The sequence below is a fragment of the Eucalyptus grandis genome, chromosome 7 (assembly GCF_016545825.1).
Source record: "Eucalyptus grandis isolate ANBG69807.140 chromosome 7, ASM1654582v1, whole genome shotgun sequence".
Taxonomy (NCBI): domain Eukaryota; kingdom Viridiplantae; phylum Streptophyta; class Magnoliopsida; order Myrtales; family Myrtaceae; genus Eucalyptus; species Eucalyptus grandis.
The window spans coordinates 32,555,246-32,580,492 of NC_052618.1; the positions used below are offsets into that span (position 1 = coordinate 32,555,246).

The 25,247-nt window shown below is 38.4% G+C and overlaps 2 protein-coding genes and 1 long non-coding RNA gene across 3 annotated transcripts; 1 reads left to right on the top strand and 2 right to left on the bottom strand.

Moving 5' to 3' along the window:
• Positions 1 to 878: 878 nt before the first annotated feature.
• Positions 879 to 18,567, bottom strand: LOC104452643 (phosphatidylinositol 4-kinase alpha 1). Its single transcript, XM_039317147.1, is given in 20 exon segments — positions 879 to 1,426; positions 2,014 to 2,175; positions 2,469 to 2,677; positions 4,543 to 4,683; positions 6,073 to 6,268; positions 6,356 to 6,528; positions 7,697 to 7,747; positions 7,857 to 7,934; positions 9,909 to 10,070; positions 10,228 to 10,258; positions 12,756 to 12,971; positions 13,081 to 13,217; positions 13,335 to 13,518; positions 14,137 to 14,257; positions 14,260 to 14,350; positions 16,262 to 16,621; positions 16,769 to 17,049; positions 17,052 to 17,301; positions 18,142 to 18,324; positions 18,418 to 18,567. Coding segments are annotated over 20 exon segments (3,435 nt in total). The 3' UTR covers positions 879 to 1,167.
• Positions 18,568 to 19,474: 907 nt separating this feature from the next.
• On the top strand, positions 19,475 to 22,321 carry LOC104452644 (polyol transporter 5). Its single transcript, XM_010067107.3, has 3 exons — positions 19,475 to 19,751; positions 20,271 to 20,617; positions 20,870 to 22,321. The coding sequence occupies exons 1-3, from the start codon at positions 19,586 to 19,588 to the stop codon at positions 21,962 to 21,964; spliced, it is 1,608 nt and encodes a 535-aa protein (XP_010065409.2). The 5' UTR covers positions 19,475 to 19,585; the 3' UTR covers positions 21,965 to 22,321.
• A 1,635-nt stretch (positions 22,322 to 23,956) lies between these two features.
• On the bottom strand, positions 23,957 to 25,221 carry LOC120296321. Its single transcript, XR_005553238.1, has 2 exons — positions 24,506 to 25,221; positions 23,957 to 24,172 (listed from the first exon to the last, which is right to left on the bottom strand). It is a non-coding gene; the product is annotated as an uncharacterized LOC120296321 (long non-coding RNA).
• Between the last annotated feature and the right edge of the window lie 26 nt (positions 25,222 to 25,247).

A 25,247-nucleotide genomic window follows, 5' to 3' on the forward strand; every position in this document is an offset into this window, starting at 1 on the left:
TATCATGGAAAAGTAAGAAACAAAGTGTTGTTGCTCGCTCTAGTGCTGAGTCAGAATATAGAGCCATGACACAAGTGACGTGTGAATTAGTGTGGATTCGACAGTTATTGACTAAGTTAGGCTTTAAAGATTTAGTACCCATGACTCTGTGGTGCGATAATAAAGCTGCTGTGCATATAGCTTCCAACCCCGTGTTTCATGAGAGAACAAAACACATTGAGGTTGATTGTCATTTTATCCGAGAGAAGTTGCAAAATGGAGTAATTCTTCCCAGTCATGTTCGAACCAGTGAACAACTTGCGGATATCTTTACTAAGTCATTGGGTAATGGGAGGATAGAACATATTTGTAACAAGCTGAGCATGATTAATATTTATGCTCCAGCTTGAGGGGGAGTGTTAGGAGTAAGAAGGGTAAATTAGTCTTTACCACTTTTAGGGTTTATTTTTTATGTATATATATTAAAGTTTATTGAGTAATACAAAGTAACTTTTCTCTACAATGTACAAGAACATTTAGAGTAGACGCTCAAATTAACTATGAAAGCAAGGCAAGAAGCACATTCTCAAGGAATTACATTGTGTATTCAAGCCGGGAAGTAGGCTCCTCCGGCAATGTTCGAGACACAAACGACAAGATCCACTTCCATTACATAATCTAAGAATCATCGCCGAGATGCGTAGCCACTGCAACTTCAAAAGATTAACTAGTCTCTTAGGACAGCCATACATCACTCGATGTCGGACCTGTCGCTATAACTAATGATAGAGATCTTGGCCTTAAAGGATGCACTCACCGCATCTCATGTCACATAATTGAGAGCATTAGAAACAATGCTTGTAAAGCAGTTCATCTTTGTCCACGAGTGAGAATCGAAGTGCCAATCAAACCAACGATATATAAATATAAGCTAAGCATCTTTACACAAATACAATGTGAGGACAGCCTGTCTGAAAACCTCATCAGGAAACCCCCATGGTCGTCAACAACTCAAATTGCACATGAGAGATCACACGGATTTTCCCGTTAAATGTAAGCGGGGGGGTTCCCTGTCACAATCGCGACTATAAAATGATTCCTACGAAGTAGAAGCGTTAATTTACAGAGGAAGACACAAGCTTCACTAAGAATCGAAGAGGAAAGAGAAAAGGAGGGTTAATAAAAAAATCATTTCTCTATGCCTTGCTGTAGATACTGTATTAGGTCATATCCGGCAGTAGTCCATTTGTTGTACGCGTCCGTGCAAGTGCGGATCATGAAATTCGCCGCCTCACGCTCACTCATTTCAGGATGAAATCTTTTCCGCAGATTGCCGATGGGATCGCCACGGCTAAAACAAGGCAATCCGCTGTCGACCATTAATAACACTGTGTTGATGATACCATCCATGTGACGACGAGCAGCAAGATAGCCCTTCACACACAATCTAAAATAAACAAGGCAAATGTCAAGTCTTGATATGACTGATTCATCAACAAGGGAATTCATTAAAGCTATTATAAGCATAGTAAACATGAGAATCCCTCGTAACTTCTACACACATTCCTTGACCTTAACATGACAACTTCATAGATTACAATGCATCTTTGCAACCTACACCATCCAACAATCGCCACAACAACAATAAACTAAGCCTTGTCCAACTATGTGCGGCCCGTGAACAACATGCTTAACACATTTTACAAAGGATTTCCCATATGTGAAAGTGTTAAAACATGTTTGAACATGTTTAAAAGGATATAACAGATTCAATTATGAGTAGATATATCATTTAGTATTTATAAAATGTTAAGCTGCTTAATCAAACACGCTTGACTGTATTTATATAGGTTATGAAGATCAACTCTCACACACCAGATATTAAATTCTTCGCCTTTTATAAATTAGTTTAAGCACAATGAAAAGACAAAAGGGATTAAGTTCAATTAAGATAGACTTGACAATGTGCTAGGTTTGTGTCGAATTGCCAAACTATAAAAGATACCATGGCTGACTGTATTAAATCTAATTTACCTCACGAAGCGATTCCAAGTCTCACTCTTCATGACTCCAGAGGGGTCAAGTAGTTGAGTCATTTCATGACTCAGTTTAAAGTGTGCACTTTCAAAACGCATATTTCCACCTGGTGATGTTTCTAGGATGAAGCCAAAATCGATATGGACAAGCCTTCCCATGCTGCATTAATCATATTGTTAGGGCTCCTTGATCTTTCTGCAGAACTTTTCAGCAATATAAAAGAAGTTCTACTTGAATGAATAGTATCACCAGTCAACAGAAAATGTAACCTCTCCAATCAAATGAACCATCTTATCCTTAATAATATATGACCAAAGTGGTACTCAAAAGGCATGCCTGATGGCATTTTCTTTTATTTCTTATCTTAAGTATGCCTGATGACATTGAGAACTAGGCAAAAGTAGAATGGATATACGTGAGAGAGAAAGAGGAGGGACAGAAGAGAGATGTACTTGTCAAAAAGAAGATTGCCATTGTGCCTATCTTTTGGTTGAAGCAGAAGACTAGCAACTGCATAACCAGCACTACTAATGATGAAATTTTCACGTGCAGCTTCAAAACTGGGTGAACCAACAGGCCCATAGTCCTGTTGGAATATTTCGTATAAACCCCCATCAGTTGTTTCACCCATTTGACTCCTGCTACGAGTGTTGGGCACAACCTGCAAGCCAAAAGAAAACATTGTAATGAGCTGTAAGGCAGCCCGTAAATTTTGAGTGTTCTCAAGAATATCGATACTCCACGGTGCACGCCATCTATGTTCAACATGGTTAGTATTTCCTCTCCTTTGAAAGCTCTCATTTTATTTTTTTCTTGAGCAAACTATTCAAAATATAGTAACTCCAGTAAAAATGAATCTACATTTATCAATTTTTCCTTTTGGCCAACAATAGCTCCATTAGTAAGATATGTGAAAAATAGAAAAATATAATGGATTAGGATGGAAATATAGTTATTTTTCTGAAATGTACGTCAAAATATCAAGATTATTGTAATAGGATCTAAAAGTAATGTTTATCCCAACTTTATCCCACCTATTATATAATTGAAAAAAATGGTATTTTTCACGAACACCTTCATATTCATATTAGTAAAATCAAAAGAACAACGTATTTATTTGTACGAACATGAAGTGATATCATCAAACATTTCATACAAGAGTGATAAATGACAAGTTACATCTTACACAATCAAATATTAGGTATGAGATATGTCACAAATATAAGTACCACCATAACATTAAAATATAGTGTGTTATGCGAGTATAAATTGTTTTATAACAAAAAAGTACTTTCCTTAAGTACTGAAGACATACGGAGACAAAAGTGTTACTGAAAATTACACATGTAGATTATGTCAAAGCACAAGTATTTAGTTAACAGAAATAAAAGACCCTCTTATCTGTGTTCATCATCATTGTCCAGCAATAGCGCATTAGCCCTTAAGTACGCAGAAATGGGACTAGAAGGTCTACTTATCAGGCAGAGCTAAAAGTATGGAACTCTGGATAATTACTTTTTTTCAGACTCTAAATTATTTAAATGAGATCATCAGCACATTTTAGATTTGCAAAGTAGAAAGACTGGGGACTGGAAGCTTTCAACCTAGTGCACCAATTATTAGATACTTCCAAGAATCTGCTCAACTTATTCGAAAAGCTACCCGCCCCACTCCTTCAATTAACAAGAAAAGAAGAAAACAAAACAAAATATTAATTACAAAGTCACAAAAGAGACCTCCCTAAAGCTAAAAGAATGACCATTAAAATGTACAAAACCAAATTTATCCAAGAAAAAAAGTACAAAACCAAACAATCGACATCATTTCCCTGTTGGGAAAGGGAAGTGGACTTCCAATTTTTTTTATAGATAACTGATGATTAGATGCCTTCTGTTTCATTATATGTTTTACCTTTCTTGAAACCAACTGAATTAAGTCTTAGATGAACAAAGACTAAGCAACTAGATAGCTGACTAAATAAAGCGAACTCATGCTTTCTAAAGCCATGTGTTTGCTGGTAAATGACACAGCCAATATCAAGAGCCCAACATCAGAACGAAGTAAATATCTCTGGAAAAAAAAAAAACTGTTTTTATAGTATTCAATTGTTTTACATATCATAAGCAGCCAAAATGAAAAAGCAAGGACTTTCCCTCTCTCTCAATCTACGCACTAAAATAAAATACTCTGAGGGGAACAAAGAAGGTCAAAAGGACACATTGCTGGGACCAGAGAACAAAAATTGACGTGACTTTATAACTATATACCGAGAAGGGAAAGGATATTAGACAAATAATTATCAAAAAAAAAAAAGTATATAAAAACCTGCAGTTCTACCTATATAATATATAGTTGGAGGTTCAGAACACAGCAACTACAAGCTAACACAAGATAAAATGAAACCAACATTGGAGTAAAACATGAGGCACTCAAAGGAAACATGATGCTTATAGAGGTATTCTTGCAGTATAACCTGATGATATCGGTGTCAACCGAAAACTTATTAAGGCATGAAAACATAATCACCTCAATGATTCCTCTTTCTGGGCCAGTCGGGAGAACACCATAAGGGAAGAGATATAGGTTAAGCCCTACTGCTTCAAATATGTCTCGAAGAAGTGATATCACTTGAAGAGCAAGGACATCTTGCCGGCAATCGTCTCCAACCTGGAAAAATTTGATGGCCTTGTTAGATTAATGACGAGAGTGGATTTTGCTGTCAAACTGACCAGAACAATAACAAAATCCAAAAGACATTTAAGGCATGGAACATCCTAACAGAACTGAATGCCATTCTCATGATATCAGCTTTGCACAGGAGACAAATCATAACTCAGATCTTGAATTTAGCCTCACTAAATTCGAGTTATTTATCCCAGAAGCAAAGGTATGGTGATTCTAGATCCTATTTTCAGATGGAGAATTTGGAAAGAATATGCCAAAAATTCAAAATTTTCACTCATTTCCCTCTCACAAAAATTTCATAATCTCACTCATTTCCCACACACTCGTTTCACCCTCTTTTTTCTCCTTTCTCCAAATAGAGGCTGTTCACTTGATCAGAACTAAAAAAGTAACAATTTCATTGATGTACAGAATACTTTTACTGTCCAATCAGTTTTGCCAGGAAACAGGCATATTAAGTTTAACTGCAATTACTTACATGTCAACTTTGGTGTCCATCTACTTTATTGGTCATTAAACTATTGATTCATCTACTTACAAAGCCTATGTGATTAACTGAGTCAATGAAAAGCCTGTCATCCTTGATATACCAAAACCTACCCCAATCCAGTCAAATGATGTTAGCCGCACAACAATGTCGATATTGAATTAACTGCTGCCATTATAAGATGTCCCACCAAGATGTTTGATGATAAGAGTGATCAGCTAATTCCCAAAATTCACATCAGACAAGTAACCGGAAAAACACGCAAAGAAAGCATGTAAAATTTTTCCTGAGTCTGACCAGCTGATTGTTTTTAGAGCTAGTAAGACAGAAACAGCCTCTGTACCTCTGCCATCCTCACCATAATGCAAATACTAGGATGCTGATGAAGCTGTTTCGCATTAGCAAGATGCTAACACGTCAGGTAGGAGCTTGATCTAGCTATCTAGTTGAATAGTTTCTATCCACAAACTAATTCTCCTTCTTAACAGGACATACATTTTTTCACCTTCACACAAAATCAGTTGTTTTTTGGCACGTTTAAGAATATGAAAAAGAGCTGGACTTTTGGCACAGGGACTCAAGTAAGCTTCTTGAGTGCCATGCCCATGTGAAAACATAGAAACAACATTATGCATGCGGAAGAACCCCTGCAATTCACTGTAATTTTTCCAACCCAACCATAAGTGGACTAACTGAAAATCCAGAAACCTTCAAGAAAATGATTCAGCACAATTTTTCCTGAGGGTTGGGTTTTTTAATGGTAGAGCAATAACCCATACAATGAGTTCATAAATACAAATAAAGTCAGCCAGGCAATTTGAAAAGTCTTATGGAATCAAAAGCAGAAATACAGGGTCTACAAGCACATGATATGGCACACTCACCTTAAATATACAAGCTTGAGGCTTTATATCATTCGGGTCGCCCTCACGATCAACCACATTGAAGGTGATCATGATAGGAACTTTTGCCGCCGATTGTAGAGGTATTCCACTGTCCACCCGAATACCTCTGACAAGTTTATTAGGAGCAGTTGGTAAATAGAGGTCATCTCCCACCATTTCAATTTTCTCCAACTCCCTGCCATGAATATGAGCATCAACTTCAATCAATACATAATAAATAATTATCATAGGACATAATTTTGTCAGTGAAAGGGAAGAATACCTCCGGATGCCAGCTCTACGCTCTTCCTTGGGTAGCGGAAAGAGTACACCGGAGATAGATGTAACTTTGTCAAAGAAATCAAACTCTCTTTTAAATAAATCAAGGGCCTTAGGAGTGAAACCATCAATTATATGCTCCTTCACAACCGGCAATATCGCTTGGAAGTTATTATTCTGAAACAATTAAATGAGTTATTGCGTATATAGCATTAGGATTATAGAAATTATGATCACAGAAAAACCAGTGGTCCTTGAGCATGCGATGGACAAGTTTACTTCAGACTTGTTACAAGTGAGCTTTACATTTTTACATTTATTTGTTTCAGGTTATTAGAGAGCTTGGCTAGCTGAAATCTGGATGGTTTTACATTTTCCTGCTTGATAAACCCTGATGACATAGACTTGAAAAGAAGGCAAAAGAATAATGAGATTATTCTAGTGGAAAGCTGCTCACCTACTTTTGTTGAAAATAAAATGCATCAGGTCCTAATGTAACTTTGATGTTTGCATGGCATGAAAAGTTGCTTAAAACATATTGATAAAAAAATGAATTGCCTACATTTCATATGATTTCATGCTTGCCATAGTTAGCACCAAGATGCAAGTTATCAGTAGAAACCCAGTCCCTTAAACCAAAGTATTTAGATCTGATATTACTACCTTACACAGGACATCCTTATAGAAAAGCTAATCATCTGAATCAAGCATTATACAGAAGACTATTCAAAGGGAATCCTAGCAAGCATGATAATTACTCTACAACATGCACTTAAATTCTGAAAACTCACCAATCCCTCTTAAACACCTAAAAGCCAGTACTATTTTCTTCAGTGTCATGTATCAGGACAGCATAAAAATTTTAATTTTTTCTTCTCGATTCTTAAGATGTGCAGATATAAATGTCAGCAGTGCAAAAAGATGCTACAAGGTAAACAAAATCACAGACTTTTTGCAACCACAAATGATTAAAATGCCAAATAAAAAATCATGCCCCACTTGAAAACAAAGAAAAGCATGTACAGTCCAAAAGTGAGTCATGCACACAATTCTAGCAAATCTAATGTTTTGGAAATGCCAAGAAATTCCTCATTTCCCAGAAATAAAAGGAATAGAGTTTTTCCTTCTGATATTTTCATGACACATAATTTTAAATTACTTAAGAATGTTTGAAATAAATAATGGACTGCAATTGTTTAAATTAGTTATTAATAGCCAAACCCTCTTTTTCCAGAGATTTTTCAATAAAAGCTGTGGGAACAAAGACATAAGAGAATCCTACTCAACAATTTCATAAGACAGTTTCATGGAAAACATAAACATAAGGAAAGAGGCATAGCTTCACCTTCACAGAAATAATGGTTTCTTTCCCTGGCTCTGATGCACAGGTCTCACCCTGCCAGTTAAACGATCACAGCTTATAAAAAAAAAAAAAGCACAACAAGCAAATGTTTCATTGATTCCATTAGACGATTTTGAAAAAGAAAACACTAATATTCGCAAACCTGCAGATGCCATATTAATATATGGGCAAAAACATCGCTTCTCTGAGTAGCTCTCAGTAGATATCCCTCCACTAATCTCTGCAGAATAGCAGTTAATCACACATAAAATAGTTAGTATGAAGTTCATCAAACCAAATGCAAATCCCTCATAATGCGTCTGGCTCAAGTTATAATCTGCACTTCAGCAAGTCTAGACGAAAATTTAATATATATATATACAGGTTTTAATACCCACACCAAGATAAATATGCCCATTTTAAGAGAAACAAGAGACTTTAGTAGTTGCTTGGAAATATTTTCAGTAGCTTGCTCTCAATACTTCCAGCTAATGTCAATTGCTTTTAAGTAAGGAAATACAAGCCACAGATTGTGATTTAAAAATTATACACTCTGCTGCTTTCCAACTCCAACCTATAGCACTTGTCTTTACAAAGGTTTCTTCACAATTTTCAGCGCAAACAACAGTAGAAGTCTGCAGCTCAAAAGCAGGCCACCCTCACCAAACAATTTAGGTGACAATCTCCACAACTGAGGTTCACCATTTTCCAATTGAGCCCTACTATTTTACATAATGCCATTGAGTCCCAGAACTTGTCAAAGTGTGCAATCAAGTACCTTTGGTAAGTCTGTTGGTTTTAGGTAATGAAAATATCTGGTGTGACCTTGTTTCGTGTTTTATTGTGCATTAAGGATATTTAGCACCGATGTGGAGCTAAGTAGGTGCTAAATCAGCCTACAGAAAACTATAAAAAAGAAAAAAAAAATGGAGTGATTTGCCTGGTTTCCTATTTTTTTTCCTTTCTGTTCTCTCATCGTCAACTTGAATAAATCTGCCACAGCCGCCCATAGTCACAGTCACAAGCCATCATTAACACGCCTCCGTCCACTATCACTACCACAACAGCAAAGCTACCCTCTCGCTGAGACTCCACCACTGGCTGTCACCAACTCACTGTGGACAGTGGTAGCAAATCTGTGTGGTGCAAGTCAAATTGGACACCACCGTGATCCATGATGCGTTTGCAAAGAAGAGCCAAAGAGAAAAGACTGCACATTCTATTCTGTTCTCTGATGCCCTCTCCCCTCTTCTTTTATATGCCAAAACGAAATCTTGGCTTTTCTTCTTGTCTAATTTATTAAACATTTTATGTTAATTCTGAAACATTTCATCCCACCTTATATTTGCTTACAGGTTTATTTTAATTCTTGACGCCTTTACTGTTCTATACATTGACCATCTCTGGAGTTGCCTAGTTATTCTAGCTTAGGCACAAATCTACACATCATCCTCCTCTAACATTTTCACAGCAAATGATTTCATTGAGTTCCTGCTTTAATCATAAGTAGCAGCAACTACTAAATGTCTTTTCTTTGGTACAGATGGCTCTTATTTCTCTAAAGGTTGCTAGACCGCAGGTGACTGACTCTCTCTCTCTCTCTCATTTTTTTGGGGGGGAGATTCTGTCAATTTTGCTGATCTGGCACCTACCTGGTGCCACATCAGAGCCAAGTTTCCTCAAAAGTATACAGAAGGAGAGAGAAAATAGTCAAAAAGACCACATTCGTAAATTAACGGATTTAATGGAGATAGTTAATTGCACGACTTTCACAAGATTCAGGACAATTGCATGATCTGAAAGTTTTAAGGTTTAATTGCACTTCGGATACAAACTTTGGGACTTCCAGTGCATTCATTCAAAATAATGTTTTTAAGAACATTTCTGGACATGCCCTCACCATCCAGTATCTAGGGTACATAACGATAAATATACCTAATTTCCAATTGCCATGTTCAAAGATAAGTAATGGGCATATAAAGTTAAACACTAAAAAGTCCAGCTCAAATTGGAATACTCGATCATATGGTTCCTTCCCCCTGTTGCAGTTATTATGTGACGTGAAATAGTCTATGTGGCATGGAATTTGAAAATTTCTTATCCTATCCAATATATTAAGACAGGTCTCAAACAGCACTATGATGGTGTTCAGGCTGATCTGCCAAATCCAACCCAACATGACAACCAACAAAATGATATGCTATTATTTGCTTACCCCTTCATCGTATCGCAGTGCCTGAACCAGCTGCGGCATGAAGAATGTCACTCTCTCGGGGGGGTAGGACTCCAGAACTCTGAGAACATAGGCCATGACACGTGGATGACCCTTATATGCAGGAGTAAGAAACTGCAATGTAACCAACAAAAATTTGGGAAGCTGCAGGGAGGAAAAAATGAGGCTCTTCCCTGTATTGAAAAAAGATAAAGGACCTGAGAAAAAACAAGACACGCTTCTCTTAGGTTTCTTCCTTCTGTATTCGCCACCTAGGGCCTATCTTCAAGGTGAAGGTTAGCAAAATGAGGAAAGATAAGACAGATGGGAGCAGCATCTTATTCTCTCAGACCCTTGCAATTGGAATATCCATTGTGGAAACCAACAAAATGGCGAGAAAAAGAGTAATGATGGCCAACCCCCAAATTGGAAAAGACCAACCGAAAATAAATTCCATCAATAAATCAGGGAACAACATCCAATAAAGATGGACATTCTCCATAGATTCTACAGATTCAGATTTGGATGAGCTCCCAAAGTCAGAAGTTCATCATCCTCCCTTACATACCATAAAATCTCACTTGGCCTTCCTAAGCAGATGAATGCCTCCTTTATCTGAAGCAAGAAATATAGAATCCCACTTTACTTTACTACCTAGGGCTAGAAATTAGGTGGAAGAATGAACCTTTGAGCATTTGGGTTCCATAATTTTATAGGTCTCTCTCAATTGTTAAGATCTTGATGTACGTATAGGCTGTCACATCGTCATAAAAGACTAAAGCTAAAGATGTAAATCCATCTATGTCTGAGTATCAAGTCTCCTACCCAATCTCAAAAACAAAAAGAGACTGATTATATGCTTAGTGTGGCGTGGAATGACTTTACAGCTCCCTCATTTTTAATCGGTCCTTGGTTTCTCTGTCATCAAGTCTTTCTCTTCTACACAAATCCACCTCAGGCTTGGAGCGTGTGTGTGCGCGTCTGGACATGTGTGTGTCTCTGAGTCTCAGGGAGAGAGAGAGAGAGAGAGAGAGAGAGAAGTGAGCCTGTCATGTCATAGTGGACTTTTTGCCAACTAAAGTTATCTGTGGCATGTACTTCTCCCATGAGTCTAGACAACACTAATATGTGTGATTCACAGATATTTCAGAATCTGTTTTAGTTGGTAAAGATTAAGAGAAGAAAAGTACAGGGAACCCTAGTAATAGCAATAGTGACAAGTTGTAAGTTTCTAGAGGTTCTACAAGGCCATAGTGGGGCTGATGTATCAACCGCCAGGAACCCATGTCCCCCAGTTGGGCTTCTGAAATGGAGTTAGGAATGGCAATTCCTATATAGATTCAACAACAGAGAACAAATTAGCATGTTGAGTTCATGTTAGTCATGTTCATGTCAAAATCATGTCAACCTGCCTAACACAATCAACAAACAAGTCATGTTCTAACAGGACTCAAATCACCGAAAATGGACCCATATGGCCAGCCCAAATAAGTCGTGTCAGCTATAAATGGGCCAAAAAACTCAAGGCAGCTAGGTGATGACTCATCCTATATTAGCCAAGGTCAACCTTGCTGTGATGCGTGACTTGTGTAGGTTGCGACCTAATCAAGTACTCCAGTACTCATTTACTTTTAATGCATCTTAAGTACAACAAGTGTCACCACGCATTAACTCTGACCTTTCCAACAAATTAAAGCTGCTGTCATCATTATTATATCCACAAGAATCTAGTTAACCATTACCCAGCTATAACTTGCTTCAGCTGCTGCAGCAACTCAAAGCTTGATCTTCCTTCACTTCTTCCTCAGTCCCCCAATGACATGATTTTCCCCTCTATTCCTCACCATTCCTTTATGTCAGATCAGGCAACACTAGTTGGGTTTTTCTTGCCAAGGAAATGCTTTTTCAACACAAAACTGTACTTTTTTTCCTATGAGAAAATTAAGATACTTAGGATAACATGTTGAGATCATTATCTCCTGACTCCTGTAAGTTAATAGTCATATATTATGTCTATTTTCTTTGCTTTTCCTCATTAGCTGCACATTCTCAAAGGAGAATTTGTTTGTGGAGGTCGAGCTCCGCCTGAATTTGCAATCCTAAGGGGATTTAACGCTTAAGTGTGGTTCGGTTGCGGTAGTCAAAGTCTGCCTGCAGTTAGGCTTTCCTATATCATGAAATTCTATGATAAGTTTATGTGCACTAATAAAAATAGCATTAAAATAGATCCATTCACAATGTTGTTTCAGTTTACTTAGACTTTGTAATTTCAATTTCAAATCTAATTAGTGAATGATCATTCAGATAGTAATTTTGCCTTCTTATCTAGCTTCAAACTGTACAAAAAAATATCTATAGTTATCACTTTAAGTTGACAATTATTGTAGTAACAGGCAAGTTCAAGCTCAAGCTTGAGCTCCATATAGACAGAAAACCCAAGAATGGTTAGATCATTAGATCAATCTCAAACATGCCAAAAATCATTTGAAGTAGAGTTCAAGCAAAAATGCGATACTAGATCAAGCTGGAGTCGCCTTCTAAATTATGATTATCATGCTCCAATTACACCCCAAGTGCAATGTCCCACGATGTTCCACGCTGACCGACAGATATAAGTACGCTGACAAGATGGCTCCCTCACTCTGAGAAAGCTTGTTATTTAAGTCATCTCATGCTTAGCATTTTAGAAATAGTAGTCCAAATCGGGTTTATTACTTATTATTCTATTGTGTTGACAAGTTGGGGTTATTTATGCAATTGTACAAGGCTAACCTTAAGCCTCTAAATACTTCTTTTGATCTCAATAATAACAACTCTCTCTTTTACCAATAACATGGTATCGAGCTTAACATTTTTTTGCAACAGATATAAGGTCTGACTCGTAGCCCATTTACGATAAGATAAACTTCACAAACCTGAATCAGCTGAGTTACTTCTGCCTTCAAATGAGGGTTTGTCCTGAATCTTGAGACTAAAGACAAAGCAATACGAGGATCCACAGAGAATGCAGTTCTTGCATATTCAATCCATCTATCAGAGCTTATCTTGAGCCGAAAACCAACTTCCCTGGGATTGAGGGCAAACATGGCTATAGTGAGAACAAGATCAACTGCATGCAATATTACCCATAAACACATGCAAAACATGGATTAACAAAAGAAAACCAGAGGAATACTTTGAGTTAGTGGGTTTTGCCCAAACTTCAAGCCTGTCAGTCTCATGTTGACATAACATCAGAAGGAGCTGCTTTCTCTTCTCTCTTCCAACAGCATAATTGTCCATGGCACCCCAGACAGGATGGTATTTGTTATTCTGCACACTCTATACTTATAAGAGCAGAACCCAATCGATGGAAAAAAGAGAAGAGCATAAAAATTGTGTTGAACCATTTATTAAGATTCTCCACCATAGTTAGGTAGAGTTAATTACCTCATTGAATAAAGAGCTCCCATTTTCACGTCCTGATCCCTTTAAGTCAGATTGAGGAGAATCTACTCGCTCGTTCTGTAAGTAGTGAACAAATATGGATACAGATTGAGCCTCGCTCTGGGCAAAATTCAAATCCTTCATTTCATACCATTCGGGCTCATAAGCAAACCATCCCAGAGAAGCCCTACAAGAAATAACCAGGTCCATATTCACTTCTGACTTGAGATGAGGTACTCAAAGGAGAAAATCAACCCAAAAAGGAACACCATGCACAAAATAATCATTATAGTTTTCACTTGTAAGTATGTATATACACGGTTAGGCCCACACACTTACACTTTTGAGAGAAACCATAGAAAATCACAGGTCATTTTATCATGATGCTCAAGCAAAGGACATGGAAAAAATCTCCACTAGACATGACATATATACTGAAAATGGAACATTGGTAAATTATGTGTATCAGCCACTTGTATTGGATCTTCAGATTCCTGTCCACCATAAATCACAATTGATAGTCATGACAAACTATTACGTCTAATCTAATTGAGTCTACAACCACCAGCAGACTCTTTCCTATTTTTCGAAAAGTAGATGTTCAAGTAGAAGTATGGATGCATCAAGCATGCACATCGGCATTATGCACACAGCCACACAACTGCGGATAAAGGGAGGCATGGAAGGAACTCCTTCAGAGAGCAATTTTAGGTGGAGACTAGAATGTCCTACTATATAAAACACAGTTTGAAAATCCTGTATCAATTTAATAAAAAAATAACACAGTAGAGGAAAATTTATTCACCTGAAAATCCGGTCTTCTAGTAACTGAAGTCCTGCTCTAAACTTAAATAGATTACCCTGAGACTGGCACGAGCAGAACTTGAGCCCAAGAAGCATGACCGTGAAGAAAGTACCAGTAGCTGCGGATGTCGTGAAAAGTTCCATGGAAGCTTTGTAGTTCCTTGCAACATCCGACCAAGGAGCAAGAGCTGTTCCACATTGCTGTGGCGAATAACCTATAAAACAAACAACAATGAGAAGGAAATAACTGCTCTATTCTAGAAGAATAAGTTACATGTCTTTTCATTTTGTAGATACGTAGAGAGAATTTCACTATGAGGAACTGAGCAGGTGCCAACCTTTCAGAAGAAAAGCCACAAGCTAAAAAAGAGCCCAAACCCCAAAAAAGTGCTCATAGATATGACTATATATTATACCCAAAGTGACTAGCATACTGACAGCTTCCAAATACTTGGAGAACACTTTTTTTTAAAATGTCTAAATAATACTCAGACAGAACTGTAACAACTAGAAAGATGATACTACAACAAAAACAAAATTGCATCAGCAAAGTACTATGACAAATTGCCATTATCAGAATTTACATCCCTAAAGCTTAAAGTTATTAGGTAGAGAGACAACACGTGTCTATTAGGCCTAAATATCCCATAAACAAGCAACGTGGGATTGACAGATAGGGAACAAGATATATAAAGAACCACACACAAGTTAAAATATTAAATCAAGCATGAAGAATTTAGACTTGATTTTGATACAATGTTATGATTTCCAATGCAAAAGCTTAAGTCATTAGGTAGAGGGTGACTACAAATAGATCCTGCACAAACAAACCCAGTAAACAGGTGATGTGGGATATTTTAATAACAGTAATGCAGGCCTAACAATTTTACCTTTTACTTAATTTGCAACCATATGTTCTCTCTTGCTTTGATATGGAAATGCAATATAGTGTTTGAGGAGAGAGAGACTGATACTTTCGGAAAAACTTGTCCAAATCAAAGACAAGAAGTCCCTGCTTTAGCAATAATTAATGGAAAATGTTCGAGAGGGCAGAAAGGGCACTTCTAAAGCCTTTATCAATTGAGGAAACAAGTGCTTTATAAGACTGTTATCTTGTTCGATACAGTTATATCTCTTGTAATTGCAGTGAAAAGAGTTTTTATTCAATGCTCTAAGTGTATTGATGCACCTGAAGAAGTGTACTTTTTCTCTATACATGACTATACTCTATCATTATAAAGTGCTCTGCCTAAAAACACATTTCAGTGAAATTAAGTGGAGAATGATAAATGATTCTAAGGACAAATGAGACAACTAATATTTACAGAAATTGAACACCAAGGCAGACTACTTCAATCGAAGAGATGGCACCAATACCTAAAGGTCTTCAATTGGAAAGACTTGTAAGAAATGATAAAGAATTTCTATTATTGCATAACTTCATACCGAAGTAAAACAAACAAACTCTACATGCAAACATCAGATGTCCAATATAATTGCTAGTGCAATCATTTACCTTCACTGCTACCTATTAAATTTGTTATAATATCCAACCCAAAATCTTAATAAGTGGGACGAGATCATAAGGCCCATTGACACCCCATAAAAAAGCATTGTGGAATACCTAAACGCACCCTTAACAAGCAAACCGGATTGAGAGTGGCATGGGAAATTGACAGGGGGAGCCTCGCACACAAACAAAATCAAGGGCAAACCTATCTCTAATGCCATGTTGGAATATCTAACACAAAAACTTAAGCTATGTAGGGATAATTCATGAATACGAGGCTCATCAAAACCTCATAGTTAAGCAATGGATGTGGGGTATTCTGACAAGATTCATAGATTCATATGTCAAACTAATGCTTTGGAAAGCACTACAATAGTCCTATAAAATTAAAATATCAACTCTATTTACGGTACAAAAGTTAATTTATCCTATCATATTTGTACATTTATGACCGTTATGAATGCCGTCAGCTATTGGAAAGCCACTATGCCCGCATCCACCACTGCTGCAGCGCAACCACTTCTATGACCATGACTGCAATTTAAAACCTTCATAACAGGCAACTGGGGGGAATGGGACAAAAAGAGCATCTTAGGAAAAGATTCGATCATCCTACCTCAAAGCGGTCAAGAAAAAATCCAAGCCACAGTCTATGAGCAACAATCTGCTCAACAGGATCGCTTTCAGGCTGTGCTACAGGTTCCCCTGGTGCAAGGTGCGGCCTAAGTCTGGCAGCAGGTCCACTGTACCTCTCTTCATATGCAAAAAGGCCATGTTTCGTATCAATTGTCCACAACCATGCATCAACAAGCTCTGCTAAAACAAGTGATCCCAGTTTAGGTGCAGCAGACACCAACCAAGTCCAAATATAAACACCAGTCTCCATGGCATTAGCAGTTGAGATATATGCAGGACACCAGCAGAGAAGGCGCAAAAGTTGAGAGAAACCATCTATGTTTGATTTTGAGTCAAGATCCTGTAGACAAATATGAAGCCATTAAATATCTTGTTACTTCTCCTCGTTTCTGAAATCAGTGATTCTCCATTCTTAATTACAAGATTATATTGCGAAAGGAATTCAAGTATGCATCAACCCAGATAAAAATGAGGAGTATATCTGTACCATATTTGACAATAGGAAGGCTGTTGCCTGTGAACAAATTTGGCGAAACAAGGTCTTGTCCACTTCCCCACCTTTCTCAGCAACATTTACAAATTGCTGCAGTTGCTGAATGAATTTTGTAAGTACCACCTTGTCAAATGAATCACTCTCAGCCGACATCTGCTGAGTAAACACTCCTGACTTCAACCTCTGAATCCCAATGCCCAATCCAAAACCTTGAGCTGCATTGCCCGTTTGAAATCCACCAATGCTATTAAATAAATTTCTCATGCCAGTGATTTCCCTGCATGATTGCACTTTGCTGTTGCACTGACTATGCCAGTACTGAGTACCTCGAAATTGAAGGGTTCAGTCAACTTCAAGTTTGCACCAGATGCTGCTGCAGCAGCTGCCATGACTGAAGGGATGTTTGCAGTTCGTATGCCAGTCCAACAGTCATTCTTACCCGTTCCAATCCTTATCTCAGATAAAAGAGATATAACATCAGTTGCAGGCCTTGATATCTGCCATGAATTTGCTTTACAAAGCCTCTCCTAAAGTGAACATGGAGATCAAGGGAAAAGTTTAATAAAGACCAGACAAGACACCAGGATATGCAACTATATAATTCAATGAAGTGCCTAGATGTCGGAAGGAAAGAAAACTCAAAACAGGGGCACCAAGTCCTCGGAATCAAAAAGAGACAACCATGACTGCTGCAGCAACAGAGTCCCAGAATGAGCATCTAGAATGACTCAATTGCTTTTAATTATCAGTATAATGCCACCATCTGCCTCAGACCCTCCTCCCCCAATCAAATCAATACAGTGAAACTTATTCAAGGGGAGACGAAATTAGAACTACAGTAGATTAGATAAAGATACAGTGGAGCCACCTCATTCATACAACTGCTAACTGAATAAGATAACGACCTGCCAGTAACGAAAATCGTCTTCAAAGTCCACTAGAGCACTTTTTTTTGGGATCAAACAGAACCAAGAGCTGGGCACTTCTTTTATGCAATGCAATTAAGTTTCAAGGCTTAAAAGCTTCATATATGCAGGTAAGCCTAATGGAATTACAAAATTTTCTGCATAAAATTTAATGTCGTACTTCTGTCTGCTCCAGTCAGAGCAAACTACAACCTTCGGCTTTGTCAGACAACTCAGCCCACTAAAACAGCATTGTTAAGCAGGTACTTCACGTGATTTAGAAACAACCACTTTGCACAGAAAATCCACCCATTCCCTACGCCACCACTAATAAAAAAAAAAAAAAAAAAAAAAAAAAGAAGGATTCTTTATGCCTAAATTTTGAAGCATGTTATCAATAAATATGATAAATACCACCAACAAAAATTAAAGTGAGTAGCTCTTTGCAATGAGTAGATCAACCTGAAGAAGGCCCTGAGTAGTACATGGAGCATATGAAAGAGATTTAATGATCCACTCCCGAACAACTCGTTCGTACAACGACCGAACTGCTGCTATCCATGCAGGATCATTCACAAGAGCAGAGGATGAGCCATCATCAACAGAAAATAACAGGGAATCTAGACAAGACGAATTCCAGAGAACCTGCATGTGTGCAATTCTGTCTGTTAAACTATGCATGCAAACAAAAGAGAATAAAACTTAAAGATTAAAGAAAGTTTTACAGCACCAGCCTACCTGTGGAAACTTGTCTCTAAGCTGAATTAACAAGTTGACAGCAATCTCTCGAATGCACTCCTCCCTCTCAGACATACATTTTATGAGAAAACAGGCATGCACACAAAGTGTAGAATCTCGTGTCACTGCCCCAAGGCCTGTGTCAGACATCCACCTTTTGATTTGATTAAAAAGAAAGCCAGCAAAGTCAAAAGGAGGACACTTGCTAGAAATCACTTCCTCATATGCCTTTTCATAGCAAAAAAGAATTAGGGTTTTTTCATTAACAAGTTACTATAAATTGAGAATTATGGTTGGTTCATATCAACAATTTGATTACTTCCGGTAATAATCCTCAAGTGAAGGGAGGACCTAAGATACATTACCAAATATGGAGAATAAGGTAACGATATCTAGTAGGATGGATTTGCTCCAAATGGATAGAGTTTGTTCTCGTTCAACTCATTCTTGCGCGGAGTGAGTAAGCAAGAGATCAAATGAGAGCGAGAGAATGAAGAAAGAGTCATAAAGGTGGAATGGGTCAAAGTAAGTTGTGAACCCATTTAATACTTATATTATTTTTTATTTTACCATTTTTTTATCCATATATGAACATTTTACTAAATATAATTAGTCCATGTAACTACCAATCCATTAAATATGGGTTAAACAAGATTTTATGACTCATTTTGACGAACCTAGTTTCAGTTCGTATAAAACAATAATAGTTTTAGAATTACAATAATGACAATCATGGCAAAGTTTAAAATATGAGATAGAAGGATAGTGGAGAAAGAAAATATATAATATGAAAACGATATATATATCCTTCACGTGAGTGCGTAAGGAAAAATTAACAAAGATTCCCATACGCGCCTTTTCACAAAAAGATGTTTTTTCGCAAATAGTTTTGTTTTTATCTTTGGGTAATAGAGAATGGACGATGAAGATTACAAGTCAAAGTGAGTGTAGACCCACGAGAGCACAGAATCGTGGACCGACGGTGACGCCAGCTTCGGCCTCAGTCCGAGACGAGCGAAGCCAGCTTTTTTTTTTGCCTATTTATACACTCCCCATCCGCTCCAGCAGTTCCGTGTACCTTCTTCACGCACACCTCCTCTCGTTTCTTCTCCACTTGTTATCCAATCACTTGTATAATCGCAAACAAGAACTCTCTCTGGTGGGGAAGATGGAGATGGCTGACCAGAAGACCGTGGCCAAAAGTGCCGTCTCCGACAACGGCCTCCGACCGAAGTCGATCGAGGACTTCGATCCTCCGGCGAGGCCGCGACGGAACAAGTACGCCATGGCCTGCGCTACCTTGGCCTCCACGACCTCCATTTTGCTGGGTTATGGTCAATCCCATCTCTCTCTCTCTCTCTCTCTCTCTCTCTCAATCTGGAGCGGAGCTTACGATGTTGTGAGGCGTGGGGAGGCTCACCATGGTCGTTGCCCACGAAATTTTGGACCCGTTAAAGCACATATATCTCTGAAAAATATTATTTGTGAATTAACTTGCAAACTGTGAATAATAATGATAGATCTATCGCAAAGGTCATTCGTTTGATGGATAAGGAATGAAAAAAAAAATTATTTTTTATTTTTTCACGTACTCGCATCTATTCGGATAAATGATTTCGAATGACATCATCAACTTGCTTTCTTTTTCTAAGCCAACCAAATTAACATGTCCATCATGCTTATTATTTATCATTATTATCGTCTTATTAATAATATATATATATATATATATATATATATATAAAGGAAAATCAATTTGAAGAAACGGGGAGGAGAAAAGGTCATGAGATTTAATTTTTCTATTATTCTCTCAATTTCTTGTAAATAATTTTTTTTTAAAATTTTTTTGACAGACATAGAGGTGATGAGTGGGGCAATCATTTACATAAAAGAAGACTTGAAGATAAGTGATGTGGAGGTGGAGATCTTGACGGGGATCCTCGCCGTGTACTCGCTACTTGGTTCACCGATGGCGGGGCGAACCTCCGATTGGATTGGCCGCCGCTACACCATCGTGTTGGCCGGGGCCATCTTCTTTGCGGGGGCCCTTCTCATGGGCTTCGCCCCCAACTACGCCTTCCTCATGTTCGGCCGCTTCGTCGCCGGCATCGGGGTCGGCTACGCCCTCATGATCGCCCCTGTCTACACCGCTGAGGTCTCCCCTGCCTCCACTCGCGGCTTCCTCAACTCCTTCCCTGAGGTACTAACTCATTTTTTTTTTTATTTGGCTCCCCCTAAATTGGTAGCATCTTTCTCATTTTTGTCTTTTTCATTTTTCATCAATTTTGTTTTTTTAATGTTGCATGTGCAGTCTTCTTGCTATGGGAAAAATTAAAAAAATTAGAATGGTGATTCACGTTTATGGCTTATTTTTCTCGTTTAGAACTTTTTGTTATTACGGCCGCCAACATGGAGCCCACTGGTATGAATGGATGTCATTTTGGTGGTTTAGGTATTCATCAACATCGGCATCCTCCTCGGCTACATCTCCAACTATGCCTTCTCCAAGCTCCGCCTCAGCCTCGGGTGGCGTATGATGCTTGGTGTGGGAGCAATCCCCTCCGTCCTCCTTGCCTTCGGGGTCCTCGCCATGCCGGAGTCCCCTCGGTGGCTCATCATGCAAGGCCGCTTGGGTGATGCGAAGACCGTCCTAGCCAGGACCTCTGACTCCAAGGAGGAGGCGGCGCTCCGGCTCGCGGACATCAAGGAGGCTGCTGGCATCCCCGAGGAGTGCAACGACGATGTTATCAAGGTCACAAAGCGGAGCACCGGGGAGGGTGTGTGGCGTGATCTCCTCCTCCACCCAACGCCGTCCGTTCGCCACATCCTCATTTGTGCCGTTGGCATCCACTTCTTCCAACAGGCTTCTGGCATTGACGCTGTTGTCCTCTATAGTCCTCGCATTTTTGAGAAGGTCGGCATCACCTCCTCCAACAAAATGCTCGTTGCCACCATTGCGGTCAGCGTCGTAAAGACAATGTTCATTCTCGTCGCCACCTTCCTCCTTGACCGAATCGGAAGGCGGCCGTTGCTACTGAGCAGCGTTGGCGGGATGATCATCTCACTCGGCTCCCTCGGAGTGTGCCTCACAATCATCAACCATAGCCAAACGAAACTCATGTGGGCGGTGGTTATGTGCATTGCGTCGGTGTTGTCCTACGTGGCTTTCTTCTCCATCGGGATGGGGCCAATCACGTGGGTGTACAGCTCGGAGATCTTTCCACTAAGGCTCCGGGCGCAGGGGTGCGCGATCGGTGTCGCCATGAACCGGGTGACAAGTGGAGTGTCAGCGATGTCGTTTATATCGCTATACGACGCGATCAGCATCGGCGGGGCCTTTTTCCTGTTCATGGCAGTCGCGTGTGCCGCATGGTTGTTCTTCTACATACTAATGCCGGAGACGCAGGGGCGAACGCTAGAGGAGATGGGGCAGTTCTTTGGTAATTACACCAAGTGGAGGTCCGTGGCAAGGGAGATTGACATACAAAGGAATAAAGAGGTGGTCAACGGCAACGGAGGCAATGGCGAGGGCCAATTAGGGAAATGATTATAAAGGCAGGGTTACATCCGGTGGAAATGGATGCCTTTGTTAGGGTTTTTATAGTAATTACACGTAATGTGATTTGGTTTGATAATTGCTGACGTGGATAATGCCGGAAAGGGTTGCTCCTTGTTTGGCATTTTAAAGAAACAAAAACGAATTACTATGATGAATTTCAAAAGAAGAAGCCGAGAGAAATTCCTTGGTTCTTAGTCGTCTACTCTTTTTCCTTTAATACAGTGGTTGGGACTTTTGTTTTCACCACCAATTTGGATCTTTACTTAGATAATTTACGGAGGTTATCATCTGGACCTCTTCTGTCAAAATCGAATTTATCATCAATAGATGGATCCAATGGAACAACATCAATTTCAACTCATTTCATTTAATAGTGAATATTACCCTCGGTATCTCAAGTTCGGAACTTGGGTGGTTCTTATCGTGCGAAAGTCGGTACCGCTATGCCAAATCTAAATTTATTCTTGTCATCAAATGTAGAAGCTATGAATTGTGTTGTAACTTCCTTTCACTGGTAGACTACCTTTTTTTTTGCCGCACTTAAATGAATCCACATATAAAATTTTCAACTTTACGATGAATTTAGGTTATATTCCAAGTAAGGCTATGTCACACCCAACGACAATTTCATATTCGTTCATAAACAAATGAAATGAAATTGACATAATTCATAGATTGAATAAGAAAAAAGGGGATTGATGATCACTACACAAATTATCACGTAAGATACAATAGATGTTGGATAAATCTATCCATCGATTAAGCTTTTAAAAATAGCTAGGATAATGTCATTCTCTAACCGATGAATATAGTTAAATATATATATATCGAGAAAAAGCAAACTTTTCTTTTTGGCGCCCCCCGCGGTGGCGAGGACAGAGAGAAGTCAAGTAAATATGTAGTCTTATAATAAATCAAAAGTACATCGTTGGCTGAGTTGCTCATCGTGGCACAAAGCACAAAGCAAAGGAGCAAACATTCACTGATCAAACTCCTGTTGCAATTTCTATTTTGAGGTTCAAGACATTATTTAGTCCAATTTTGCTCTTTTGAGACATTCCACTATAAAATGAAGAACGATTAAAATCCGTAAAAGTTTTTGATATTGTTCAATCTTACTAATTTTATGATCTTGAATTATAATCTTATCACGATTTAAATCTCGATCCTATCTAAAAGAAAATTTGAAGTGGATGGGAGTGTCTAGATAATGGAGGTTCAAAATCCTATAAATTCATGAAAAGTGTGGATGACATATTACAATGTCTTAATTTGGTAAGTCCTACATCTTTCACTAAGGCTTGAAAATTTTTACTGGCTACATGTATACTTATGCATTTAATTTGGTTGGTTGATGTTTCCAAACACCGCGATGTTAATTGACTAGATTAATGGGCACATCTAGGTATAGGAATGAAAATAGTCGTTACGTTCAATATGACAACTTCCATTTATTTCACTTTCTTCTACTTGTTCTGGTCCTTTTTCTTTTTTGTCCCACTTGATAGGGGAAAATTATTTTTTTAAATGATGTACGGTACAATATTATATCATAGAATATCCGGTCTCACAAGAATTTCGACACAAAATATATGAGAGGGAACAGGGTGCTCTCATCTGATTTTAATGATAGGGTGGTCATGTTGCTCATTCAAAATAAATAAATAAAGAAAATAAAGAAAAACTTTTCAGCTGCACTTTCGAAAATCATGTGGTGGTCGTGCTTCTAAGAAAAGGGTCCACTGCTGAGTGATTGAAATGGTGGGGGATTGCTTATGGAGAAGATTTAAAGAGGGCATGAACACATTTCAATCGATGCACTGTCCTAATTATTGATGTGGGGAGGGCCTGATTTCTTGCTCTAGTCCCTGTCGGTGGCACTGCTCTCAGCCATCAACCTTTCCCTTTTTTTGTCTTATTTCCTAATTTCCATTGTTTAATTTGAGGTTCCTAATTCTCAAAATAGTAGAACCACCAAAATTTCACGCTCAAAAAGAACTTTTTCTTTATGCACAGTTTAACGAGCAGGGCCAGAAAAAGGCAAAAAAAAAATAAAAAAATCAAGATGTGGCACAGAATTCGTATGGTACATCAATCAGAGTGAACTATGCAAAGATAGTGATGGCAGCTTGAAGTGCACAAGGGAGAGACCGTACCAGACGACTTCAATAGGAATGGCTTCATCCGTCGTGCAAGCTGTTAAGAGTATAACACAAGATATGGGTGCTGATAGAAACAGAGGAAAGAAGAAAGAAGACTTGAAGAACAGAGGAAAGGAAGAAGGTGAAAGTGAGTTCAGTAGCAGCAATAAGAAAGCTGATGAAAACAGAGAAGTTAACAACAGAGATTACAGAATTCGTGAAATTGATTTACCTTTGAGAAATCGGTTTTCAATTTTCAATTTGTAAAGTCAAACTCTGTTCTTTAACTCAGTTAGTTTGTTAGTACTGTTAAGCTAGTTAGTTTTCATTCAGTTTAGAGCACTTCAGCAGATATAAAAGCTGATAAGAGAAAGGCAAGAGAATGTACCTTCTTATTCATTGAAAACAGAGCACTCAGTTGAATATAGACGATTTTTACTCTCTGAATCATCTTTCCTTCTTGCTTCCATTCATTGTTCTGTTCATCAAAATCCTTCATGGTATCAGAGCAGTCTTCCTGAGAGTATGAATCCACCTTCTTCTCAATGAAAAGATGATGAATCTACAGCAGATTGAAGCTTCATCGATTGCTGTCTTCTGGTGTTGATGGTGGTATGTACTGTCATTTGAGGATCTGGAAATCGGTTTTCAATACTAAAGAAGAACAGTGAGTTGTTTCTTCTTCTAAATCAAGTTCTTATCATCATCGGTAATAGAATCACAACTCTGTTCTCTGTTCTGCAAAATCAGTAGGGGATTAGTTTCAGTAATAAAGAATCCTCAAGAATCTGAGTGTGAAAATGGCAGCAAGGGTGCAAAAGTATCCATTCCCTATTCATGTTAACATCTCAAACTTTGTTACCATCAAATTAGCCGAAGAAAAATTTCTTCTTTGGCAAGGTTAGTTTCATAGGTTTTTAAGAAGTCAAGATCTGTTCGGTTTTGTTAGTGGAGAAAGTCCACCACCTGCCAAATCATTGCAAATTGAAGGAGAAGAACAGGGTACTGAAATTATAAACCCTGATTACAATGATTGGATTAAGACAGATCAACTTGTGTCGTCATGGATTAGTGGTGCTGTCTCAGAGAACATACTTAGCCTAATAATTGGTTTAGATATCTTTTGCGTT